Genomic DNA, 24,742 nt, shown 5'->3' with positions numbered 1-24,742 from the left:
GTCAACGACGGCCTTCCTGCCCAGAGGCCAATTGAGGCCCTTATGAGGCCTATTAACAGCCAATTAAGGGCCTCTTCCCACCACCGCTGGGATCTTACCAGCGGTGGGAGTGGGGCCTCTGCCACATGGAGAGCACGCCTTGTAAAACGAGTTTCCCTCCCTCCATGCTGGGGGTGGGGGTGTCCTTCCACAAATGGCCCACGGAGGCCCCCCCCCCACTGGGATCATCTTTACCCCCCAGGAACCCCCTACCCCTGGACTGAACGACCACCCCATCTCACTGGGGCCTTCTGGACTGGCACCAGCAACACTGTCTATACTGCCTTAGTTCCAGGGTACCATCACTGGGCCTGGGTCTGAGGCCTCTGCAGTACCATCAGTGGCCACCGCTCCCAGTGGTGCTGCTAATACTGCTGAGCTGCTGGTCCTCTGGCCGGCAGCTGTTGGAGGCGCGATCCCTGTCCCTCAGAATCAGAATCGTTACAGTGTAGGAGGAGGCCATTCGGCCCATCGTGTCTGCACCGACCCTCCGAAAGAACAACTCACTCAGTTCCACTCCCCCACCTTCTCCCCGTAACCCTGCACATTCTTCCTTTTCATATAACTGTCTAATTCCCTTTTAAATGCTTCAATTGAACATGCCTCCCCCACACTCTCAGGCAGTGCATTGTAGACCTTAACCACTCTCTGCGTGAAAAAGCTACCATTACTTTAAATCTGTGCCCTCTTGTTCTCGATCCTTTCAGTTTCTCTCTGTCTACTCTGTTCAGAACCCTCATGATTTTGAAAACCTGTATCAAATCACCTCTCAGCCTTCCCTTCTCCAAGGAAAACAGTCCTAACTTCTCCAATTTATTTTCATAACTGAAGTTCCTCATCCCTAGAACCATTCTCGTGAATCTTTTTTGCACTGTCTCCAATGTCCTCACGTCTTTTCGAAAGTGCAGCACCCAGAACTGGACGCAATACTCCAGCTGAGGCCGAACTAGTGTCTTATACAACTTGAACATAACATCTTTGCTTTTGTACTCAATGCCCCTATTAATAAAGCCCAGGATACTGTTTGCTTTATTAACCACTCTCTCAACCTGTCCTGCCACCTTCAATGACTTATGCACGTTTACACCCAGGTCCGTCTGCTCCTGCACCCCCTTTAGAATTGTACCCTTTATTTTATATTGTCTCACAATGTTCTTCCTACCAAAATGAATCACTTCACATTTCTCTGCATTGAACTTCATCTGTCTGCCCATTCCACCAACTGTTCTATGTCCTTTTGAAGTTCTACACTCTTCTTCTTTGGCCTCCTTGTCTCGGGAGACAATGGGTAAGCGCCTGGAGGTGGTCAGTGGTTTGTGAAGCATGGCCTGGGGTGGCTATAAAGGCCAATTCTAGAGTGACAGACTCTTCCACAGGTGCTGCAGATAAAATTGGTTGTCGGGGCTGTTACACAGTTGGCTCTCTCCTTGCGCTTTTGTTTATTTTCCTGCCAACTGCTAAGTCTCTTCGACTTGCCACGTTTTAGCCCCGCCTTTATGGTTGCCCGCCAGCTCTGGCGATCGCTGGCAACTGACTCCCACGACTTGTGATCAATGTCACAGGACATCATGTCTCGTTTGCAGACGTCTTTAAAGCAGAGACAAGGACGGCCAGTGGGTCTGATACCAGTGACGAGCTCGCTGCACAATGTGTCCTTGGGGATCCTGCCATTTTCCATGCGGCTCACATGGCCAAGCCATCTCGGGCGCCGCTGGCTTAGTAGGGTGTATATGCTGGGGATGTTGGGCGCCTTGAGGACTTCTGTGTTGGAGATACGGTCCTGCCACGTCATGCCAAGGATTCTCCGGAGGCAGCGAAGATGGAATGAATTGAGACGTCGCTCTTGGCTGACGTACGTTGTCCAGGCCTCGCTGCCGTAGAGCAAGGTACTGAGGACACAGGCTTGATACACTTGGACTTTTGTGTTCTGTGTCAGTGCGCCATTTTCGCACACTCTCTTGGCCAGTCTGGACATAGCAGAGGAAGCCTTTCCCATGTGCTTGTTGAATTCTGCATCGAGAGACAGGTTACTGGTGATAGTTGAGCCTAGCTAGGTGAACTCTTGAACCACTTCCAGAGTGTGGTTGCCGATATTTAGGGATGGGGCATTTCTGACGTCCTGTCCCATGATGTTTGTTGTCTTGAGGCTGATGGTTAGGCCAAATTCGGTGCAGGCAGCCGCAATCCTGTCGATGAGTCTCTGCAGACACTCTTCAGTGTGAGATGTTAATGTAGCATCGGCAGCAAAGAGGAGTTCCCTGATGAGGACTTTCCGTACTTTGGTCTTCGCTCTTAGACGGGCAAGGTTGAACAACTTGCCACCTGATCTTGTGTGGAGGAAAATTCCTTCTTCTGAAGAATTGAACGCATGTGAGAGCAGCAGGGAGAAGAAGATCCCAAGCAGTGTAGGTGCGAGAACACAACCCTGTTTCACACCACTCAGGATAGGAAAGGGGTCTGATGAGGCGCCGCTATGCTGAATTGTGCCTTTCATATTGTCATGGAATGAGGTGATGATACTTAGTAGCTTTGGTGTGCATCCGATCTTTTCTAGTAGTCTGAAGAGACTACGTCTGCTGACTAGGTCAAAGGCTTTGGTGAGATCAATGAAAGCAACGGAGAGGGGCATCTGTTGTTCGCGGCATTTCTCCTGTAGCTGGCGAAGGGAGAACAGCATGTCAATGGTGGATCTCTCTGCTCGAAAGCCACATAGTGCCTCAGGGTAGAACACGCTCAGCCAGCTTCTGGAGCCTGTTTAAAGTGACTCGAGCGAAGACTTTCACCACTATGCTGAGCAGGGAGATTCCACGGTAGTTGTTGCAGTCACCGCGGTCACCCTTGTTCTTATAGAGGGTTATGATATTGGCATCGCGCATGTCCTGTGGTACTGCTCCCTCATCCCAGCACAGGCAAAGCAGTTCGTACAGTGCTGAAAGTATAGCTGGCTTGGCACTCTTGATGATTTCAGGGGTAATGCCGTCCTTTCCAGGGTCTTTTCCGCTGGCTAGAGAAACAATGGCATCACTGAGTTCCGATTTTGTTAGCTGTACGTCCAGCTCATCGATGACTGGCAGAGACTGGGCTGCATTGAGGGCAGTCTCAGTGACAACATTTTCCCTGGAGTACAGTTCTCGGTCGTGTTCCACCCAGCGGTCCATTTGCATGTGTTGGTCAGTGATTGTGTCCCCTGATTTAGATTTGAGGGGGGCAATCTTCTTGATGGTTGGCCCAAAAGCTCTCTTAATGCCATCATACATTCCTCTGATATTTCTGGTGTCAGAGGCCAACTGAATATGACTGCATAGGTGTTGCCAGTGGTCATTTGTACAGTGGCTGGCTGTTCTCTGTGCAGCGCTTCTGGCTGCTTTAAGTGCTACGGATGTTAACTCGCTGGGGGCTTTGTTGTAGTTCAGCAGTGCAATGCGCTTAGCGGCTATGACAGGTTCCAGCTCTTCAATGTGAGATTAAAACCAGTCTGCATTCCGCTTCACATGTTTGCCATCGGTGGTCATTGCTGAGTCATAGATGGTGTCTCTGATGTGGGCCCACTTGATCTCTGCATCCCCTGTGAGAGTGGTTTGAAGGGCTTTTTCAAGTGAATTTAGAAACTTACGTAACAGCTGTGGATGAGAAATTCTGCTCGTGTTGATGTGCGGGCGGCCCTTCTGCTTGGAGTGATGCAGCTTCTTTGTTTTGAGGCTAACCTTGCTGCACACCAGGGAGTGGTCGGTGTCGCAGTCCGCACTGTGGAAACTGCGTGTGATTTGAACACTGTTTAAAGAGGCTCGCCTTGTGATAATGAGGTCCAGCTGGTGCCAACAACGTGATCTTGGGTGCCTCCATGAAACCTGGTGACAGGGTTTAGTGTGAAAGAATGAGTTGGTGATGCTGAGGTTATGATAGGTATACAACTGCAGCAGTCTCTGTCCATTCTCATTCATCCTTCCAATGCCATAGCGCCCAAGGCAGGAGGGCCATGAGTCATGGTCGGCCCCAACCCTGGCATTAAAGTCCCCCAGCAGTAACAGATGTTTGGTGTTGGGGATGCTACTACTGATATTATGGAGTTCCTCGTAGAACTGGTCTTTAGCTTCAGGTGGGGAGCAGAGTGTTGGAGCATAGATGCTGAGTAGGTGTACTAGACCAGAGGCGGTGAACAGTCGGATGGACAGTATGCGTTCTGAGCCATTTGAGGGTGGCTCTATCATGCTGAGCAAAGAGTTTCTGATGGCGAAGCCCACTCCATGCTGTCGTGGTTCTTCAGGATCCCTACCTGGCCAGAAGAAGGTGTAGTCTTGCTCTCTTAGAAATCCTACACTATCATCCTCACATTTCACAAAGTTTCATATCATCTGCAAACTTTGAAATTGTGTCCTGTACACCAAGGTCGAGGTCATTAATTTTTATCAGGAAAAGCAAGGGTCCCAAAACTAACCCCTGGGGAACTCCACTGCAACCTTCCTCCAGCCCAAAAAACATCCATTATCCACTACTCTTTGTTTTCTGTCACTCAGCCTATTCTGTTGCTACCAACCCTTTTATTCCATGAGCAATACGTTTGCTCACTAGTCTGTTGTGCGGCACTGTACACGTAAAGTCCATGTACACCACATCAACAGCATTGCCCTTATCAACCCTCTTTGTTTCCTCCCGAAAAAACTCCAGCAAGTTAGTTAAACATGATTTTCCCTCAAGAAATCCTTGCTGGCTTTCCTTAATTAGCCCGCATTTGTCCATGTGACTATTAATTTTGTCCCAAATCATATTTTCCAGAAGTTTCCCCGCCATCGAAGTTATACTGACTGGCCTGACTGTCGTTGCTGGGTTTATCTTCACACCCTTTTTGAACAAGGGTGTAATGTTTGCAATTCTTCAGTTTTCTGGCACCACCCGAGTCTAAGAAAGACTGAAAAATTATGGCCTGTGCCTCCGCGATTTCCACCCTCACTTCCCTCATAATCCTTGGATACGTCTCATCTGGTCCTTGTGCTTTATCCACTTTAAGTACAGATGGCCTATCGAATATGGCCTCTTTATCAATTGTGAACCCTTCTAGTGTCTGAATTACCTCCTCATTCACCATTGCCTAGGTTGCATCTTCTTCCTTGGTAAAGACAGATGCAAAGTATTCATTTAGTACCTCAGCTATGCCCTCCGTCTCCATGTATAAATCCCCTTTATGGTTCCTAATTGGCCCCACTCCTTTTATCACCCTTTTACTATTCTTATGTCTGTAGAAAACTTTGGAATTTCCTTTAATGTTAGCTGCTAGTCTCTCTTCATGCTCTCTCTTTGCTTCTGTTATATGCTCTGTCACTTCCCCTATGGACCTTCTATATTCAGCCTGGTTCTCGATAGTATTTTCTACCTGGCATCTGTCATAAGCACACTTTTTCTTCTTTATCTTAATCTCTACCTCTTTTGTCATCTAAGGAACTCTGGATTTGTTTTCCCTACCTTTCCCCTTCGAGGGAACATACCTTGACTGTGCCTGAACTATTTCCTCTTTGAAGATAGCCCCCGCCTTTTCGGCCCAGCGCCGGGTGCCCCAACTCCAGCACAAAATCTAGCCCATAATGTGCAGACTTCCTATATAGTCAGTTGGCATGCTAACAATAGCATTGCTAATGGTGCAATTCTACCAGCAACAATCAGTTAGGAATTGATTTTAATGTTACTTATCTGTTGGAAAGCAGGTGGGTGGGCAGTTAAAAATGAGCAGGTAACTTACCCTCTTGGAAATGAACCCTTTCTCGTTGCCCCTGGTATGAACCTGCAGGGTTCAGCAGGAGGAAAAAACATTTACCTCAAGCAGACCGGAGCCATGTGAATTTATGCAAATTTGGGTCCTATTATGTCATCAGGACCTCGATGGCATCGAGTGGTATTTGTGCTAGGAAGCTGCCGCGGCTTTCCTGCCAGGCTGACGCAGATTGGCACCTAGTTGGAAGGACCAAAAGCCCTCCGGGTAATTCAATATATGTACTTTGTGCGCCGAATAAAGCAAAAGTGCTCTGCGCTATGCAACAAAAGTCGCAGACTCCTTGTCCCGGACTCCCTAGGGCTGACAATAAGTGACTTATTTTAGGAATAGAATAGGCATGGCATTTAAACAGGGAACACCACTTTATATTCAGGACAACTTTTTTGCTCAATTTAGCAAGAAAGAGATGATCAAATATTCTTAGTTAAAATCAAATTATCTGCTCTTTTCCTAAGAATGTTTCATATAAACTCCTCATATCACAGTTGGTAAAGGCAAGCATGTTAGGAAATTCCAAATTCAAGTTATGATCTGTGGTTGATTTAGCTGGAAGCAGTGGTAAAGATTCGATAATTGGGCTGTTGGAGGACAACTCCGTTGAGGTTCCTGCTCCTGATTACTGGTCCCTGTTGCATGTTGGATGAGGATCAGGTCAACATGATAAAAGTGTCCTTCACAATCAGACATCCTGTCAACATCCATAGTCTAATGTTACACATGAAGATTAGCAATTTGGATGATGAACAGAGGGTGTTTAACTTCTGTGGAATTCTACTCCAGCAGAAGTTGACACTTTCGGAAGAAGAAAGCAATGAAAATTAGCGAAACAAAATTTTAATGAATGAGTCTTAGTTGGTAACAGGTCACCCATCCATAAAAATTTCACAAAGGATAATTTCTTCATCTCGTTCAAATACTGACATTTGATTGATTGAAAGATACTTTGCGGATTGCTGAGTTTGATGATGCAATACAGTTAGTGTTGGAAGGAATTGCACAGAGTATTGGGGGAACTGCATGAAACTCACCAGAAAAAACCCTCACTATGCCACACTTGGAAGCCTGTCTTGTCTGTCTCCATACTAAATACTGACTGGAAAACTGTAGCAGGTAATGCTGCTGCCACTAGGTGTCATTATTGGAGCTATTTAGAAAACACAGAATAAAAACATCATAAAAGGATGAGAAAAGTCATTTAGTCCATTGAATTCACCCCTAATACCCTAACTCTCCCAACCTAACATCCATTTTGAATGTCCCTAATTTTTCATTTCTGCATTTCCACCTCTCAGATTATTTCATCATTTAGCAGCATTTGAACAAAGAAAAGGTTTGTTCTTCACTATCTTAGTTATATTTTCTGGGTCTAATAGCTTGATTTACCGTGAAGTAATATTCTGAGTTTACATTTTATACATAAATAGCTTGAATAGTTCCTCCCTCCTCTTAAAAGCTAATTTTCTTCTGCTTTGTACTCAAGTGTAAGGATTCCCTACACGTGCAAAGCGGAAAACGGTGCAGATACCTGTGGTGTTGGCTTTTTCCTCATTTTATGCTGCCTGGGGATTTTCTGGGATTTCCGTGAGTGGAAAGGATCACTTGTGCCTACTAGAAGAGCATGAATGGAAATTATGCGGAGGCAGAAAAGTATGGTGGCACCTACTGACTTATTCTGCCTCAGCCTTGGCCAATCAAGTGCCTATCAGGAAGTGCACCTGGAAGAAGTAGGCTTTAAGCTTACCCCAACTCTGCTCAGATCATAAGATCTGAGAGGAGAAAGCAATAAGGATATGGAGGGCCCAAAAAGTTAGGTGCCTTTGGCAGTGGTTCTTGGACAGATGCCAGGAGGCTCCTCAACTGATAGCCATTACCACTGCTGCAAACCTGAGATGTGTGGGTGTATTATCATATCATATCAATCCTCATGAATCCAGATACTATACCCAGCCAGACGTATTGCTGGCATTTAGCCAAATAAAACTGTGCAGCCTACCATCACAATGCATTGGCCAGCTTCCCATTGCATGTTCAGTCAGGACCACCTGGCCTATAAGAGCATTGGTTTTCAGGGTTATCTGGAGCCAAGTGGGAAGAAACTTCTTGGAGTTATGTCACCCCCCTCGCCTGCTGGACAATACTCCAACTAATTGGTTGGAAGGGGTTGAGCATTTATTAGGTGGACAATAGCAACCTGGAACTCTTCATAGGTGCTCTGGTGAGCAGCATCATCTATAAGATGTTTACGTGTATTTATCACTATCCTCCTGATCACAGCGCAGACTATACACCACTTGGTTCCATTGCATTGAAAGTGCAAAGCTTCAGCTATAACTGCTTGCTTCTCTGCAACTCATTAATGGTAGGTACTGAGCCCTGGATACATTCCTTCCTGCAACCATTTCCACTTTTATGCCGCGAATCCATCGAAGGATCAAAGGTTGCTCTTCCATTGCATGCCTAGCAGTTCTGAACAATGAAGGAGTTGACTTTTGAAAACTGAGCCAATCAAATCATAGGACAAGAGACTGGTTGCATCATTAAAATGGCTAGGATAAACTTATGTCATATTTTGCAAAACCTCCTGTTTTCAGATAACCCATGAGTTAATGAGGCTATCCAGCAGAGTTTTCTGATTGGTGGCACCTTAGGGATTATGGGATAAAACTTGGTTCATAATTTATTCCCTTTTCCCATGTGACATATGTCTGCAGTATCTATGGAGGAGTTTAGGAACAGGCTGTTCTCTATTACTGTAGCATGTCAAGCAGCGTAATGGAATTGTTTTGTTTTTAACTTGACCCACTGAGAAACATCAGAAAAGTAATAGTATGCTAACATTCACTCTATTAAAAAAAGAACAATTTGTCGACTTTTAGTTCTGACAAGTTGCGTTCAAAGTAACAATACTACCCTTTAATCTGGATGAAATAGTCCTTTTGACTTCCCATGTAGTGCAACACTATTCATTTCTGGTACTTTATTGTAATCCCTGTGATTGTGTGCTGGAAAAGCATTTAATTTTTATCTATATTCATTTGATGGTGCTAACTTCTGCCTCATGCTGCCTATTAAAATAGATATCTTAGTGCTGTGGAACTCAGGATTGTATTAGCCTGCTATCGACAGCACAACTGAAGTATAACAACAAGTATGGAAAGTTCATGAATACATTGCTGTGGTGGGGTTGAAGAAAGAAACATACAGTATTTACATAATTATTTTGGTTCTAGGATTTAAAACTATAACCAAAAATGGGATTGACATAAATTAGTTCTTGTAACGGATGTTCATATGAGTTACCTTCACTATTTACATTAATGCTGTTGGGATAAATATGGATTGTATACTTTGTTTCTCACATTTTTCGGTATGAAAGAGTTTGTGAGGACTGCCTATGTCAGTAGCTTTGTTTTGTACTTGCAGGTATCGCCAGTGCGACCCCGCTGAGAAACACATTTACAAATCTGTCCCTGTGTTTGGCTCACATTATGGGATTGAAAGACCTGGAGTGATTCGAGTAGGGGACCCTGTGTACATGATTGTTGAGCAGTAGAAGTTTACAATGACAGAAGTAGTGCAGCTTCTTCTGCAAAAAGATTACAAGTTTAATGTCTTTACTTTTGGAAGCACTTTTGATTATTGTGCCATTAATTGCTTGTAAAAGTAGTAAATTGAAGATTTAACATGAAACTGTTGCGTTTTTCCAGCTGAACACTGCTTTAAACAAATAGCTGAAACTACTTTCTTAAAAATGAAAAAGCAAATTATACTGGCCTATTTTTACAAACTTTTATTAGCATAAGCATTTAAATCATCCTTGAAAAGGATCAAACATTTTTGTTAGGACTGTTCTTAAAAATAGTTAAAAGGAGTTAGTAATTTCAACATTTTAAATTTTTGTTCCTGCCTGTACTTCAGAGTTTTTTTCCTAAATGCACAATAACTTTTGCGAACTCATAGAAGGATTGTCTTTGAGGGTTAATCAAGCCCATCGGACTGTAGGAGCTGACGTAACCAATTCAACTAGTGACAAATTCACTGAAGTACTTAAGGTCAATAACTTATCTCTGCCAATATTAATTCTACTCCCAATCATTGTATTTAACACCAGCTATAGCGTTCTCCAGTTCTTTGCAGCACACAGCAGTATTATGTGCTTGTGTGCCTACATTCTAAACAGTTGAGAATGAATAGGGGGTGGGGTGATATTTCTATAATTTTAAAAGAAGTGAAAATAGCTGATACTGTGGTACCCAATTATGAAAGGAGAAAATAAGCCATAAAAGTAGGAAGTTCAACATATATTCAGATACTTCATTTATTGTTGTTGCCAAACTTTCTCTGGAAAAAAAACAATATTTCTGTGAACAGCCTCAGCAGTTGGTTAAAATGCTGAGCCACCACCTGTCTCCAACTGCCTCACAGTTAGAAATCTACTGCGTACAGGGTGTTGGCTTTAAGCCTCATGCTTCTCCCACTCTTCCTCATTTAGTTAGTGACATGCATCTGCAGCTTGTTTTTTTGTCCTTTAAAAACTTTGTATTTTTTTATTCTTTAGATTTTTCTGCATTTGCTACTTAAAGAAGCTCCTCTAATTCACAAGAAACCCGAGTTTCTAATAATTTTCACAGAGGGTGCATGTCTGCAGCTGCAGGTGGTTTACATAGATACTTTGTTCAGAGGCACTTCTCCCTGATGTATGTTGTATTTTTATGCTGCCAATCAGTGATTCCAGCAGTCAATTAATTTTGGTAATTTCTCCCTGGAGTCAGTGCTGGATGTACTCTCTGACTGTATGAAGGACTAGATAAACAACTCGTGTGCAGTGGTTTACTGGGAAATAAACCACATTGTGATGCTGCGACTGCATATCCTACTATAGTCTTGTGCATTGACTCATGACTTCTACATTATTTCTTTCTAGGGCTAATGCTAGCTTAATTTTTATTTCAAAGCAACTAAATAATTTGTATTTCTTTATATGCTACCATTTCAATCTTATATATAGATCTCCTTATGTGACTCGGTGTCAAATTTTGTCTTATTATGTTAACAGCTCTGTATAAATACCAAGTTCTTGTTATATTGCACTTTCTTTTGTTGAGGGGCCAAAGGTAGGACAATGCTAATGTATGTTTTGCAATAGCTATTATAGCTTATGTTACATATACACATGAAGTAGTAACACAAATAATCCAGGAAATGTACGACAAAATAGACATTTATCTTTGGCAAAAACTGCATTCTTTCATGTTTAGTATCAAGCTGTCCTTGGTTAGGCATTGATATGACTAGATGGTAGGATAGTAGTAATATGGTCATGCTTTCGGTACCAAAACATACGGATTAGAAGCAGCAGTAGGCCATTCAGCCCCTCGAGCCTGCTATGCCATTTGTTAAGAAAATGGCTGATCTGAATGTGGCCCCAATTCTTCTTTCCTGTCTGTCCCCCATAACACTTGACTCCCTTGTCTATCAAGAATCTATCTAACTCAGTCAAGTGAACCTTCTCTGAACTGCTTCTAATGCAATTTTATCTTTGTTTTAGTAAGGAGACCAAAACTGTGCACAGTACTCCAGATCTGGTCTCACCAAATCATTGAATCCTTTTTTTAAACACTGTTCCAGGATTCTACCATCCTCTTAATACTTAAAGCCAAATTTCCTGTTTTCCTTTTGACACCTTGGCCTCAAAATTCGGCTCCATAGTGCCGCTGTTTTCGGCACTGTGGGAGCCAGCTAAGGAAACAAATGGCAGGTGATCTGCTCCTGACCACTTCGAGCGCCAACCTTGCTGGTTGCCATGCTGTGAAGAGTGATAGCGCAGGTGTACTGTGTGTGTGCCGGAAGCATGCAGAGTGGACAGCTCGTGATGTCAGTCAGCATCCAGCGTTCATAGAGTCAGTTATGGCACAGAAAGAGGCCATTCGGACCATCAGGTCCATGCTGTTGATGTGGCATGGTTAAATACAGTGGCGAGTCGAAGAGACTTAGCAGTTGGCAGGAAAAAAGACAGAGGTGCAATGGAAGAGCCAACTGTGTAACAGCCCCGACAAACAAATTTTTCTGCAGCACCTGTGGAAGAGCCTGTCACTCTAGAATTGGCCTTTATAACCACTCCAGGCACTGCTCCACACACCACTGACCACCTCCAGGTGCTTACCCATTGTCTCTCGAGATAAGGAGGCCAAAGAAGAAAGAAATACAGAGAAGTGTGAGGTAATGTATTTTAGCACAAGGGATAGGGAGAGGCACTATATACTTAATAGCATGGTTCTAAAGAGTGTGCAGAGGCAGACGGACCTAGGGGTACATGTGCACAGATCCTTGAAGATGGCAGGACATATTGAGAGAGTAGTTAGCAAAACATATGGGATCTTGGGCTTCATAAATAGAGGTGGAAAAGCAGGGAAGTTAGCTGAACCTTTATAAAGCTTTGGTTAGGCCACAACTAGAGTATTGCATCCATTTCTGATCACCACACTTTAGGAAGGATGTGAGGATCCTCGCAAGGGTGCAGAGGAGATTTACCAGAATGCCAAGGATGGGAGATTTTAGCCACGTTTAGGTGGAGAAGCTGGGGTCGTTCTCTTTGGAGCAAAGGTGATTGAGGGGAGATCTGATAGAGGTGTTTAAGATTATGACGGATTTAGATAAGGTAGATAAAGAAAAGCTGTGCCTGTTAGCTGATGGTACAAGGACTAGGGGACACGGACTTAACGCTTTGGGAAAGCGATGCAGGTGGGATGTGAGGAAGAACTTTTTTATGCAGTGAGTGGTAATGACCTCAAACTCGCTGCCTACGAGAGTGGTGGAAGCGGGGATGATCAATGATTTCAAAAGGAAATTGGATGGGCACTTGACCGAAATAAACTTGCAGGACTATGGGGATAGAGGGGGACTGACTGGATTACTCTACAGAGAGCTGGCAAGGGTGCAATGAGCCTAATGGCCTCCTTCTGTCCCATAATGACGATGACTCTATGACTACGACTATGCCAATTTGGACCTTGCTGGTCCTTTTAACGCCCTCTCTCAAACACGCACAGCTGAACATGGGGTCAGCTGTGTGAAGCAACCCCGACCATCTCCATTTAACGGCACCATCATCCAATTTTCAGGTGGGGTGCTTTTGACTAACTACAAGCTGCTGCAGAGTTAGTGGAAGTACTATGTCATTGGAGGAGTTGACAGAAGTTCTTTCAATCAGAAACCTGTAGTGCTGGACCTTTGGAAGGAGCCGTGTGGTTTTGAAAGGCCTCTGATTGCATCAGTTGCTCCCAGTCATAGGGCTATAGTTGTAGTTCCTCTTATGCTGCAGTATGACAGGCAGATGAAACAGAGGCAGCAGAGAGGAGAAGTTGTTGGCAGAGAAGGGGGAGGAGGAGGGCTCTCAGCAGGACGTCTTACCCACCTAGCAATTTCAGAGAGCACTTCTCCTACCTTTACCTCAGCCAGGAGCAGTGTCTGTGTTGGCTCCTTTTCACCAAGGAGGTGGTCACAGAACTATGCTACCCCCTTAAATCAGAGCTGCCATTTGTCATCAAGGTTACTGTGGCCATCAGTTTCTACACTAGCGGATCTTTCGAGGCTGGAGCCAGCAACATTGCCAAAATATCTTAGTTCGCCATCATTCGCTGCATCTGGGAGGTCAGTGGGGCTCTGTACGCCAGGAGAGGGGATTTTATTGTCTTCTCTCTTAGCAGAGAGAAAGAGGAAGAGCAGGCATATGACTTTGTCAGTGCTGTATCTCAAGGGGAGATGTAACAAAACCGCAATGTGTTCCACTCCCTGAACATGCTTTTGGTGTGTGAACACACCCAGACCATTCCTGCTATCTTGTCAGCAGAAATGATGCTTTCATCCTGTGACTGTCAGTCGTTCCATCAATCCTTGAACCACCACATTGAACCAGAGAATGGCTGCTCAGCAACAAGGCCTACCCACTGCACAGGTAGCCGATGACTCCCCTCGCATCCGACCACACATGGACAGTGCTCCTACAATAAGAATCATGCTGCAACTAGCAACACTGTGGAGCAGACCACTGGCATCCTGATACAACAGTACTGTTGCCTGGACCTCTTGGGAAAAGTCTTCCAGTACTCACTAGAGTATGTCTCTAGCTTTGTGGTGCTCTGCTACATCACAAAAAGTTAATATGCAGGTACAGCAGATCATAGAGAAGGCTAATGCATTTCTATCCTTTATTACAAGAGGAATTGAAAATAAAATTAAGGATGTTATGCTTCAATAATACAGGGCATTGGTGAGACCACATCTCGAATACTGTGTGCAGTTTTGGTCTCCTTATTTAAGGAAGGATGTAAATGCATTGGAGGCGGCTCAGAGGAGGTTTACTAGATTGTTGCCTGGAATGAGCGGGTTGTCTTATGAGGAACAGTTGGACAGACTGGGCTTGTTTTCACTGGAATTTAGAAGAATGAGGGGAGACTTGATTGAAGTTGATAAGATCCTGAATGGTCTTGACAAGGTGGATGTGGAGAGGATGTTTCCTATTGCGGGTGACTCCAGAACTAGGGGGCACCATTTTAGGACAGAGATGAGGAGAAATTTTTTCTCCTGAGGTTTGCGCGACTTTGGGACTCTGCATTAGAAGGTGGTGGAGGTGGGGCCATTGAATATTTTTAAGGCGAAGGTAGATAGATTGTTGTTAGGCAGGGGAATCAAGGGTTATTGGGTGTAGACGGGGGTGTGGAATTCGAAACAGAAACATATCAGCCATGATCTTATTGAATGTCGGAGCAGGCTCGAGGGGTCGAATGACCTACTGCTGCTCCTAATTCATATGTTCGTATGTCCTCCACAACCTGGACATCATGACGGTGCAGCTCATCACCAAGTCTCTGGCAACCACCTAAGGGGGAAAAGGAGGATGAGGAATAGAAGGAAAAAGGGAGGAGGCATGTGGGACATCATTGCTGCAGACAGGCTGTCCATGAGCATCTTATCAGACTCTGAATCCCCTGAAGAAAATCCCCAGATCACCATTGCTCCACACTTTCCCAGCCTACCATCCTCTGTTCCGGCTATCATAGAATCTTATTGGCTAAAATCTTGAAATAAAAGACACCACAAAAAACAATTCCATACCAACTTTATCCAACACTCAACTATTTATCCTTGTGCTTTCCCTTATTGCCTTTCTTGTAGTTGCCAACCAACATCCACCCATTTATACTAATCCTACGTTAATCCCATATTCCCTATCACAGCCCCACCATTCTCCTACCACCTACTTACACTCGGGGCAATTTGCAATGGCCAATTTACCTATCACCCTGCAAGTCTTTGGCTGTGGGAGAAAACCAGAGCACCCGGTGGAAACCCACGCAGTCACAGGGAGAACTTGCAAACTCCGCACAGGCAGTACCCAGAACCAAACCCAGGTCGCTCGAGCTGTGAGGCTGCGGTGCTAACCACTGTGCCACTTCAGGTTGTACTAACTCAGCATGGGCAGCAGCAGCAGTCTTGGCTGGCTGGATGACAGACAACAGCAGGGCTGGCAATGATGGGAGATTGAATGTTGTCATCCTAAGAGAGGACAGTAGGTTCATGCACAATGGAGCCACTGCCATTCCCCCGGGGCAGCACCTCAGAGTCCTAGTAATCTGCTGGAGCCCAGATTGCTGGACTGCTTCAGACTCTGCAAGCCCCTTTGAGTGCTGGTGTCTGCAGCCAAGTCTGAGCCTGCATGAGGATAAGATGGAGCTTATAACTATTAGATAATAGTCCTGATTGCTAGAGATTGCTTATGGGCGAATGATGGGATTGTAGTGCATTGAGCAGTGTGTGAGGTTGGTGGTGGTGCGGTTGGTAGAGATGGCATTTGAAGATGCATTCACTGACCTTGAGCACATTTGAGCTCAATGAACTTTTCCTGGCACTGTATAAGGGTCCTTCGGGCCATGTTCCTGGCATTGAACTCTGGCTATCTGCTCCCACTGTCTTCACAGTGTACGTCTGGCAGGGCCTCCTTTCCACCTCCAGCACTGCATCTGAAAACCTTAGGATCCCTCTCTCTGGCTTGCTGCTCCATTGTACCAGTTTCTTCTTGCTGAGAATGCATTTCTCAACCACGTCCAGCATCTGCTGCAGCCAGAATGCACATGCCCTTTAAGAGGTGCAGGCTAGCTTTAATTGGTGCTACCTTGCACAAACTTGAGCCCCTGTTGACCATACAGCTGCTCAGCAGTGTGTTTCATGCTGGGCTACACTGTCACAATCATGCAGTTGTACAGGCAGCACAAAGTCTGCATGCTGCCTGCATCACTTCTATCAGGGCACAGGGTAATCACAGGTCACGATTGTTGTGATTCCCATGCCTGCTAAGAGGCCTTATCGAATCTTTTCCCCCTTAACTTTAATTTGTGTCCCCAAGCCGAACAGAACTTTCCTGATCTAATTTCTCCATTATCCCTGAAATTTTTAAAGATCTCTATCAAGTTCCCTCTAATCTTCCTCTTCAAGAGAGTACAGTTCTAGTTGGATAATCATTTCTCATAACTCAGCTCCCTAATTTCCTGTATCCCTCCTCTGGACTGCATCACGTTTTTAATTACTGAGATCAAAAATGAGCAGAGTACTCTAGATGCTGTCTCACTAAGGCAATATGTAACTTTAAAATCACTTCCTTTGACTTATAAGTCACATCCTTAACAATATAGAGCAACATTTTATTTGTTTTCCTGACCCGGTACAACCATTGAATTGATGCCATCAATGACCTAACCACCAAATTCCCCAGATGATCTTCATACTCTATTATGTCAAGCATCTGATATGCTCGAAGAAAGTGCATTGTTTTCTGCTATATTACTCTCATGGTCCCTCTGTGTACCTTTTATCAATTTCATGGCATTCCTCTGCTTGATTTTACAGATCCCTGTATCCTGTTCCTTGTCAGTACATTTACAAATGTTATTGGCCATTTATTTTCTCTAATGCATTCCATGAATGTGCTTTTCATTCATGTCAGTTTTACTTTTGTGTTTTCTCAATTGATTTCTGGGATAAACTGCCTCTGTAATGTAGAACTATCTCCTTAAAGCTCTCTCATTTCCCTCCCACATCTTTCCCTTTAAATTGTTTTCCTGGAAGATTGCATTCGTCAAAGTCTGCTCTTCTGAAATGTTAATAGTTTTTATTAACTATTCTATTCTCAATTCAACTTCAAAATTAATGGGTGGGGGGTTGAAGTTGGTTCTTCAGCAATAGCAGAAAACAGGCTAAAAGAAAATCATGTGGGTGTAAACCTGTCTGCTGAGTGGCAGTAGTGCAAAATGAGTGACAGCCAAAGACCAATTTCACTCCCAGCAGCTTTATGACCACAAACCCCAAATGTTCCCTTAATCTAACTCGCCTTATTATTCTGTCTTCATCACTTTGGAGCAAATCTAATATTGCCTTCCCTCTTACTGGTTCCCTCACTTGCTCTTTCAAGAAAATATTCTTGGAGCAATTCAATAAACTCAGTCATGCACACAGCTAGTCCCCACAATCTTTGTCAGAAAGATTAAGATTCTCATGATTACAAATAAGGCCTTAGCACTAATCTTTTTTATGATGTTCCTCAGCAGTACATTCACTTTGAATGAAGCTCCTTCTACATGTTTTAAACCTCAGAAAGGCGATGGGGGTCTCAGCCGTTGCCTTGAGAGCCGGCAAGAGACCTGTGCTGTGTCCTCTGGGAAGCCCTGCTGGGATTACATGATAATCAGGCAGTTGACAGGTCACTAGCGGGCCTTCCATGGGATCAGGACCCCGGGGATGGGAAGTCCTGCCCTCCGAGAGCTGCTGGCCAATCAGAGGCCAGCAGCTCTTTTCCTTAGCAGCGCCATTGGAGAGGTGGTGGCTGCTTGGCTGCTGGCAGAATGGCACCCACCGGAGGCCCAGAATCACAGAGTGACCAGGCAAGTGATAGTGGGAGGGGTTGCGTGAAGTCGGGGTCACGGGGGATAGGGGTGTAGGGGGTTTGGCAGCAAGGGCAGAGGGGTAGCTCTCAGCAGGCTCCCCCTTTCCTGATGCCAGCCGGGTCCCTTGATCAGGCACTGAGTACCTTTGAATGAGGGACCCCCCCAACCACCGGGGAGACCACAAGCAACCTGCACAGGTTTGCAAGTCATTCTCTCTGTGTGGCGATGGGCCCACTTGCCGCTGGTCATTAATTGCCCCTTAAGGGTCTAAATTAGTGGCGGGACGGGAAGGCTGTCCACGGGCCTTCCCACCACGGAACTAATCAGGGTGGAGGTGGGAAAGTGACGGGTTCTCCCCCACCACCACCATCCCACCCGATTAAATGCCCTTCCCGCCTCCAAACTCGCCACGGGGGAGAGTATAAAATACCGCCTTGTATAATTGTGACTAGCTTGAGAGAAACTACCAAAAACAGAATTGTGAACATTTTGTGCCATAAGCTAATACACATTAGGAACGGTATTTAGATTGTGCAAATATTTCACACAGAAAGAGGCAGCTTTTGTCTTTTAGTCTGGACTGGATTTGAGAACAGTCTTGGATTGAAGCAATCGTGGATGAACCCATTGTCGCATTTGATTGACACACCACAAAAGTCTTTAAAAGATGTACCCAGCAGCAGGTTAGATACTTCTGCAAGAGGAAGACTGAAACAACATTGGAAGACAAGTCATCCTTCCTGTTCTTGTGCACTTATTTCCTAGTGGTCTGTTACAAAGTACTCATGCAGAAATTTGGGAACAGATCTCCTGTTAGTTTATGGCAGGGTTTATGAAGAAGCTGATTAATACTCTCTAACAGATGAGCAACCTTGGGATAACAGGATGTAGCGATCAGAAATCAATTTGCACCTTGAGTAATGAATGACAATTTATTATGTAATTAATTTAATTAGCTGCTATTTTGAACTGTTGGGTCTGTAGATTCCCCCCCCCCCCCCACCCCCCCAAAGTCATGTGATTGTTGTAAGACATATTTAAAAACAGATATCAATATATCCAGCCAGCAATTTTCCACCCATTAAAACTTAAGGGCTGAAAACCGTGACATAGCAAGGACGGAACCAGAAAACTCCAGACCGAATGATTATCTTTTAATGATTGCTGCTCATCTATAAGCATGGAATGAGCGAACTTTTGTTATGATACTGTCTTCCTGTTAACTGTCTCTGTCAAACAGTAATTTGTCACCTCTACAACTTCAAAAAGGCTTCATGTGATTTTAACCAAACTTCATCGTGTCTTTCATCATAAACCACAAGGTCTCATGTGGAAATATTAATGCTTAGCATTGTTCAGGTGGATCAGGGTGCAAATTTATCTCTTACTGATTATGTCACTTGTCAGTACTTAAATGTAACATTTTAAATGCAGCCGAATTAGAAAGAAATATGTGACTTGTGTGTTTTTGGCATTACATAGAACAGTTGACGAAAAACACTTAAAAACAATTAATTAAGTGTTGGGGACTGACAGAAATCATGGAGATTTGCAGGTCTATTTGTTCTTGAATCAAAATAATATAAACCAAAAACATGAGGATATAAGGGAAAGAAGAATGCCATAAAAAAGGCCTTTTTGCTTGAGCTCACCCCATGTGACTGCATTTTTTTTATCATCTCCCTCCATCTCATGTTTGTTCAGATACAGCTCTACTTGCCTCATGAGCCCTTTCATATCTTCTTCCATGGTCCTCCTGTAGAGGTAAGAACTCGACGTGGCTATACCAATTGGCAAGTTGCGTTACTTTGTTGAGAAAAAAAGAGACAAATCCAAGTAGCACGCTATTACAGATTCAGCCTGTGATTAACAGAACAACACGAGCTATATACTTCCAGTGTTGTAGCTGGACATCGGAGCACTGTGTCTTAGTTCAGTCTTCTGTTCTCTTCTGTCCATATCCCTCTCCTGTCTTGAGTCTTCTCTTCATTGTGCCGGTTATTGTGGACTCTCTTTTAACCTTCAGTGGTCCTGCAACCTTTGTCAGAGCACCTAACAGAGATAACCCCGTTCATTTCTAATCCAATTATTGTCATCTGCATGTGTCCTCTATCTCCTGTGACTCAAGTCACATACAATCTAACGAGCTTCAGACCCCTTTTGTTCTCCAGTTCCTTATCTTACAATATGTCTCACCATGTGGTTACATAACTTCAGTTTCTGCTTACACTGTGGTTATAACTTAAGCAACTACTCGACATGATTTCAACCAAATCAACTGCGGGCTCTGGTCGCAACCTAATCAACCATCTTGGCACTAACAATACTTTAGCAACTTCAGCATAATTCTCTTGCAGGTCCTAGCTTGACACTTCTCCCATAATTCTGTTACTTCACATATCCAAGCATATAGCACATTATATACATACTGTTATGTTTATGCTTGGTTTAATTTTGATATCCCATTTAACTCTGAGCAATGCAGATATCACAATGTGTTAAATAACCAACAGGTTTATTTAAAACACAATAACATTAACTAGAAAAGATCTTACAGATTGGTGCACATGTCTTAACAGCAGCCTGTGTCTGTGAAATGGATCGAAAATGTCTCTCGGAAGCTTCCAGAAATCTCCCACAATTCCACTTCTGCTCTCCAGCTCCACCTGAAGTTTTAAGCAATCAAACTGATCAGTCACTACATTTTTCCCCCTTTTTAACTAAAGACATTATTTTTACATTGATGTATTCTAAACAACAAACATATATGCATCAGGTTACTTCTTAGCATTCAACTTGTCAGTTTTCTCTAAGTACAGAGATGGCCTTTGAGATAGGAAGGTCTCTTAGGTCTTTGATTATATCTACAAATTTGTGGTTGTGGATCTGTTTAGTTGGCTTGATGAGGTGGATTATCAATATCATTCAGAGGAAAAGAAAATGTATCCTCATAACCACTATCCTCAGAATATCCTGGTCTGCTCCCTACTAACCGTCTTGCATTCCACCTGCTGTCGTCAGCCAACAGATAAGCATTAGTACTGAGTGAACGTTTATTCTGCTTTGGACCTGATACTGATGAAGCGGGTTTGTGGTAATGACTTGGCCATTTGATTCAAACCCAATCCCAAACTTTAAACTATGGTTCCCTAGTGCCTGTACATTTGTCAAAGTATATTTCTGTTTTCTGTTGTCACCATGTGATTTCATCTGCTTTCACTCTGACCTCCTTGTTTACAGGTGATGGTGGATTGAGAATGATCAGTGGCATGTGAAAGTTCCGACCTATCAAAAGATCAGCTGGAGACTTGCTGTTTAGAGAGTGTGGGGTGGATCGGTATGTGAGGAGTAGGATGTGAATGGACTGTTCGAATATTCTCCCTTCCACCATCCTAGCTTTCAGGCTTTCCTTTATCACCCTGTTGAACTGTTCAAGGCCACCATTCAATTGTGGGTTGTAGTGTGACATCAGCTGGTAATAGATTCCGTAACTGGCTAGGAATTCCATGAATTGACTTGAGACAAACTGCAGTCCATTGTCTGTAGTGAGGTCCCTGGCAAACCCCATTTTGTAAATAATTTGTCCAGGATGTCGATGACTGTAGTGATTGTAATGGAACTTGTAGCAATTTCCAGCCATTTGTATAAGATTAAAAGAAAAGGCCTATAAATTTGCTAGAAATAGTAGTAAACCTGAGGATTGGGAGGATTTTAGAATACAGCAAAGGAGGAGGAAGAAACTGATAAAGAAAGGGAGAATAGAATATGAATGTAAGTTAGCAAAAAATATAAAAATGGACTGTAAAAGCTTCTATAGGTATGTAAAAAGGAAACGTTTGGCTAAAACAAATGTGGGTCCATTACAGGCAGAGTCAGGAGAATTTATGATGGGAAATAGAGAAATGGCAGAGAAGCTAAATGATTACTTTGTGTCTGTCTTCACTGAGGAAGATACAAGAAATCTCCCAGAATTAGAGATCCAAGGGATTAGGGAGAATGAGGAATTGGAGGAAATTAGTATTAGTAAGAAGAATGTATTGGAGAAATTAATGGGGCTGAAGGTTGATAAGTCCCCAGAGCCTGATATTCTGCATCCAAGAATGTTGAAAGAGGTAGCTATGGAGATATTGGATGCATTGGTGATCATCTTCCAACATCCCATAGATTCTGGCGTGGTTCCTGCAGATTGGAAGGTTGCAAATGTCACCGCACTATTTAAGATGGGAGGGAGAGAGAAAACAGGGAATTACAGACCTGTTAGCCTTACATCAGTTGTTGGGAAAATTCTAGAATCTATTCGAAAGGATGTGATAAATGGAAACTTGGATAATAATGATCTGATTGGGCATAGTCAACATGGATTTACGAATGGGAAATCATGTTTGACGAACCTGTTGTTTTTTCAGGATGTTACTAACAGAATTGATAAAGGGGAGTCGGTGGACGCAGCATACTTGGATTTTCAGAAGCCTTCTGGTTGGTTAGCAAAATTAAAGCAGATGGGATGGGGATAATATGCTGGAATGGATTAAGGATTGGTTAACAGGCAGAAAGCAGAGAGTAGAAATAAACAGGTCATTCACGCTTTGTCAAGCTGTGACTAGTGGGGTACCGCAGGGATCAGAGTTTGGGCCCCAGCTGTTCACAATATAAATCAATGATTTGGACATGAGGACCAAATGTAATACTTCCAAGTTCGCGGATGACACAAAACTAGGTGGGAATGTGTGTTGTGAGGAAGATGCAAAGTGGCTTCAGGTAGATTTGGACAGACTTAGTGAGTGGGTAAAAACGTGGCAGATGGAATATAATGTGGAAAAATGTGAGGTTATCCACTTCGATAGGAGAAACAGATGTGTAGAGTATTTCTTAAATAAAAAGAGGTCAGAAAGTGTAGATGTACAAATGGACCTGGGTGTCCTTGTCAATAAGTCACTGAGAGCTAACATGCAGGTACAGCAAGCAATTAAGAAGGCTAATGGTATGTAAGCCATTATCGCAAGAGGATTTGAGTACAGGTGTAGTGAAGTCTCACTTCAAATGTATAGAACCTTGGCACCTGGAGCACTGTGCGCAGTTTTGGTCCCCTTAGGAAGGATATTATTGCCATAGAGGATGTGCAACGAAGATTCACCAGACTTCCTCACGGGATGGCAGGACTGTCGTATGAAGAGAGATTGGGGAAACTGGGCCTGTATTCTCTGGAGTTTCGAAGAATGAGAGGTGATCTCATTGAAACCTACAAAATACTTAAAGGGATAGACAGGGTAGATGTAGCTAGACTCCCCAACCAGTCTAGAACCAGGGGACATAATTTCAAAATAAGGGGGAAGCCACTTAGGACGGAGATGAGGAGAAATTTCTTTACTCAGAGGGTTGTGAATCTTTGGAATTCTCTACCCCAGAGGGCTGTGAAAGCTCATTGAGTATGTTTAAGGCAGAGATTGACAGATTTCTAAATACAAATGACATAAGAGGATATGAGGATAGTGTGGGAAAAAGGCATTGAAGTGGGTGATCAGCCATGATCGTATTGAATGGTGGGGCAGACTCGATGGGCTGAATGGCCTACTGCTGTTCCTTTGTTTCTATGTGCTCTGAAGATCGTGGACAACAAACAAAAAATGTTGATTCCGAAGGGGCTGCTTGCACTTCTCCAAAAATATCAACTTGAAGTTGTTGCCATGGTTTCATTGGCCATGGGGTCGGTTTTAGCGGCTCAGGACAATGTTTAACAGATTTATTGCTGAGTGCGCAAGCTATGCAGTCCCTAATGAACTCCCCTATACAGCAATCTATTCCTGGCCACCAGACTGCTTCAGGAGATCACTGTTCCATCTTAACAACGCCCGATGTCCTTCATGAACAAGATGCAATACATATTTCTGTAGTGGCTTTGGGATAACTGCCCGAGTGTCACTTCCAATAGTTATCACCAAACAAAGCGAGTTTGTTGTGTACTCTGTAAAACGGGATCAGTTCTTCCCCTATATCATGAGGCCGCTCAGATTTGAGGTATTGACATACTAGCTGTAGTACATTGTCTGCTGCTGACTCTGTCTCCAACTCCTATCGTGTATTCAGATTAGTGATCATGCACAAAATCACTACGATCACATAGTCTTCAACGTTGCAAGTTGCTTTGCTGTCGTTAACAATGTCTGCGACAATATTACAGCTAAGCATATCCGCTAATTGGTTGCGTGAACCTGTAAGGTATTCTACATGGAAATACTGATGGTCGAGTCTGTCACTCAAAATAGATACTTGTGCGCCAACATCAATAAGAAGTGAGACTGAGATGCTTGCGATCTGGACTGAGCACTCCTTAATGTGTTCTGGTGCTTCACTTTTGGGTGATGGAATATACATGTTGTACCTCTCTCTCTGGAAGAGACTTCTCTACATGTCAAACTGATGAAGTCTTTTCCTTCGACGACCTGCACATTTTTGCAAAGTGGTTCCATTTTGAACATGAGTTACACATTTGCCCTTGAACTGGACATGGCATTTTAACTTGATGAGGATTTACACAATTTGGACACAGTTTTGCAGGTAACTGACCATGATGGCGCACATATTGATGAGGTTCCTGAGGTTTTCTTTGCCTTAACCCTTGCACTGAAGCTGGTCTGCAACCCTGAGTCCAAGGGTGCCTGTGTGAGTAACCTCTTTGAATATAGCATGGAAGATTCAATCTGGACTGCCAGGGTTATGGCTTTTTCAAAGGTTAAATCATCATCCTCCATGAGGAGATGTTCCCTAATTCGTGGAATTGAAGTCTTTTCAAATAATTGGTCACAAATCAGTTTGTTGGTTAGTGTGCCAAATTTACATATAGATACAAATTTCTGCAATGTTGTCACATATTGTTTAATGGGCTCACCATGTCCCTGGGATTTCTGGCACTATGCATATTGCTCTATCATCACGCTTTTCTTTGGCCCAAAGTATTTTCCAAGGGCAGTCACTGCCACATCGAACATAGATTATCTTCTGAGTG

The 24,742-nt window shown here is 43.7% G+C and overlaps 1 protein-coding gene across 1 annotated transcript in view; it reads left to right on the top strand.

Moving 5' to 3' along the window:
* The window catches only part of marc1 (mitochondrial amidoxime reducing component 1), a 69,282-nt gene extending 44,808 nt beyond the window's left edge, over positions 1 to 24,474 (top strand). The window contains exon 7 of the mRNA XM_068044970.1: positions 9,227 to 24,474. Coding sequence (XP_067901071.1) covers positions 9,227 to 9,356 — 130 coding nt within the window. The 3' untranslated portion in view covers positions 9,357 to 24,474. The remainder of the gene's footprint in view (positions 1 to 9,226) is intronic.
* The last annotated feature ends 268 nt before the right edge of the window (positions 24,475 to 24,742 follow it).

This window comes from Heterodontus francisci, chromosome 13 (assembly GCF_036365525.1).
Source record: "Heterodontus francisci isolate sHetFra1 chromosome 13, sHetFra1.hap1, whole genome shotgun sequence".
Classification (NCBI taxonomy): Eukaryota; Metazoa; Chordata; class Chondrichthyes; order Heterodontiformes; family Heterodontidae; genus Heterodontus; species Heterodontus francisci.
The sequence above is the reverse complement of the archived record's forward strand: the minus strand, read 5'-3'. Positions and strand labels throughout refer to the sequence as shown.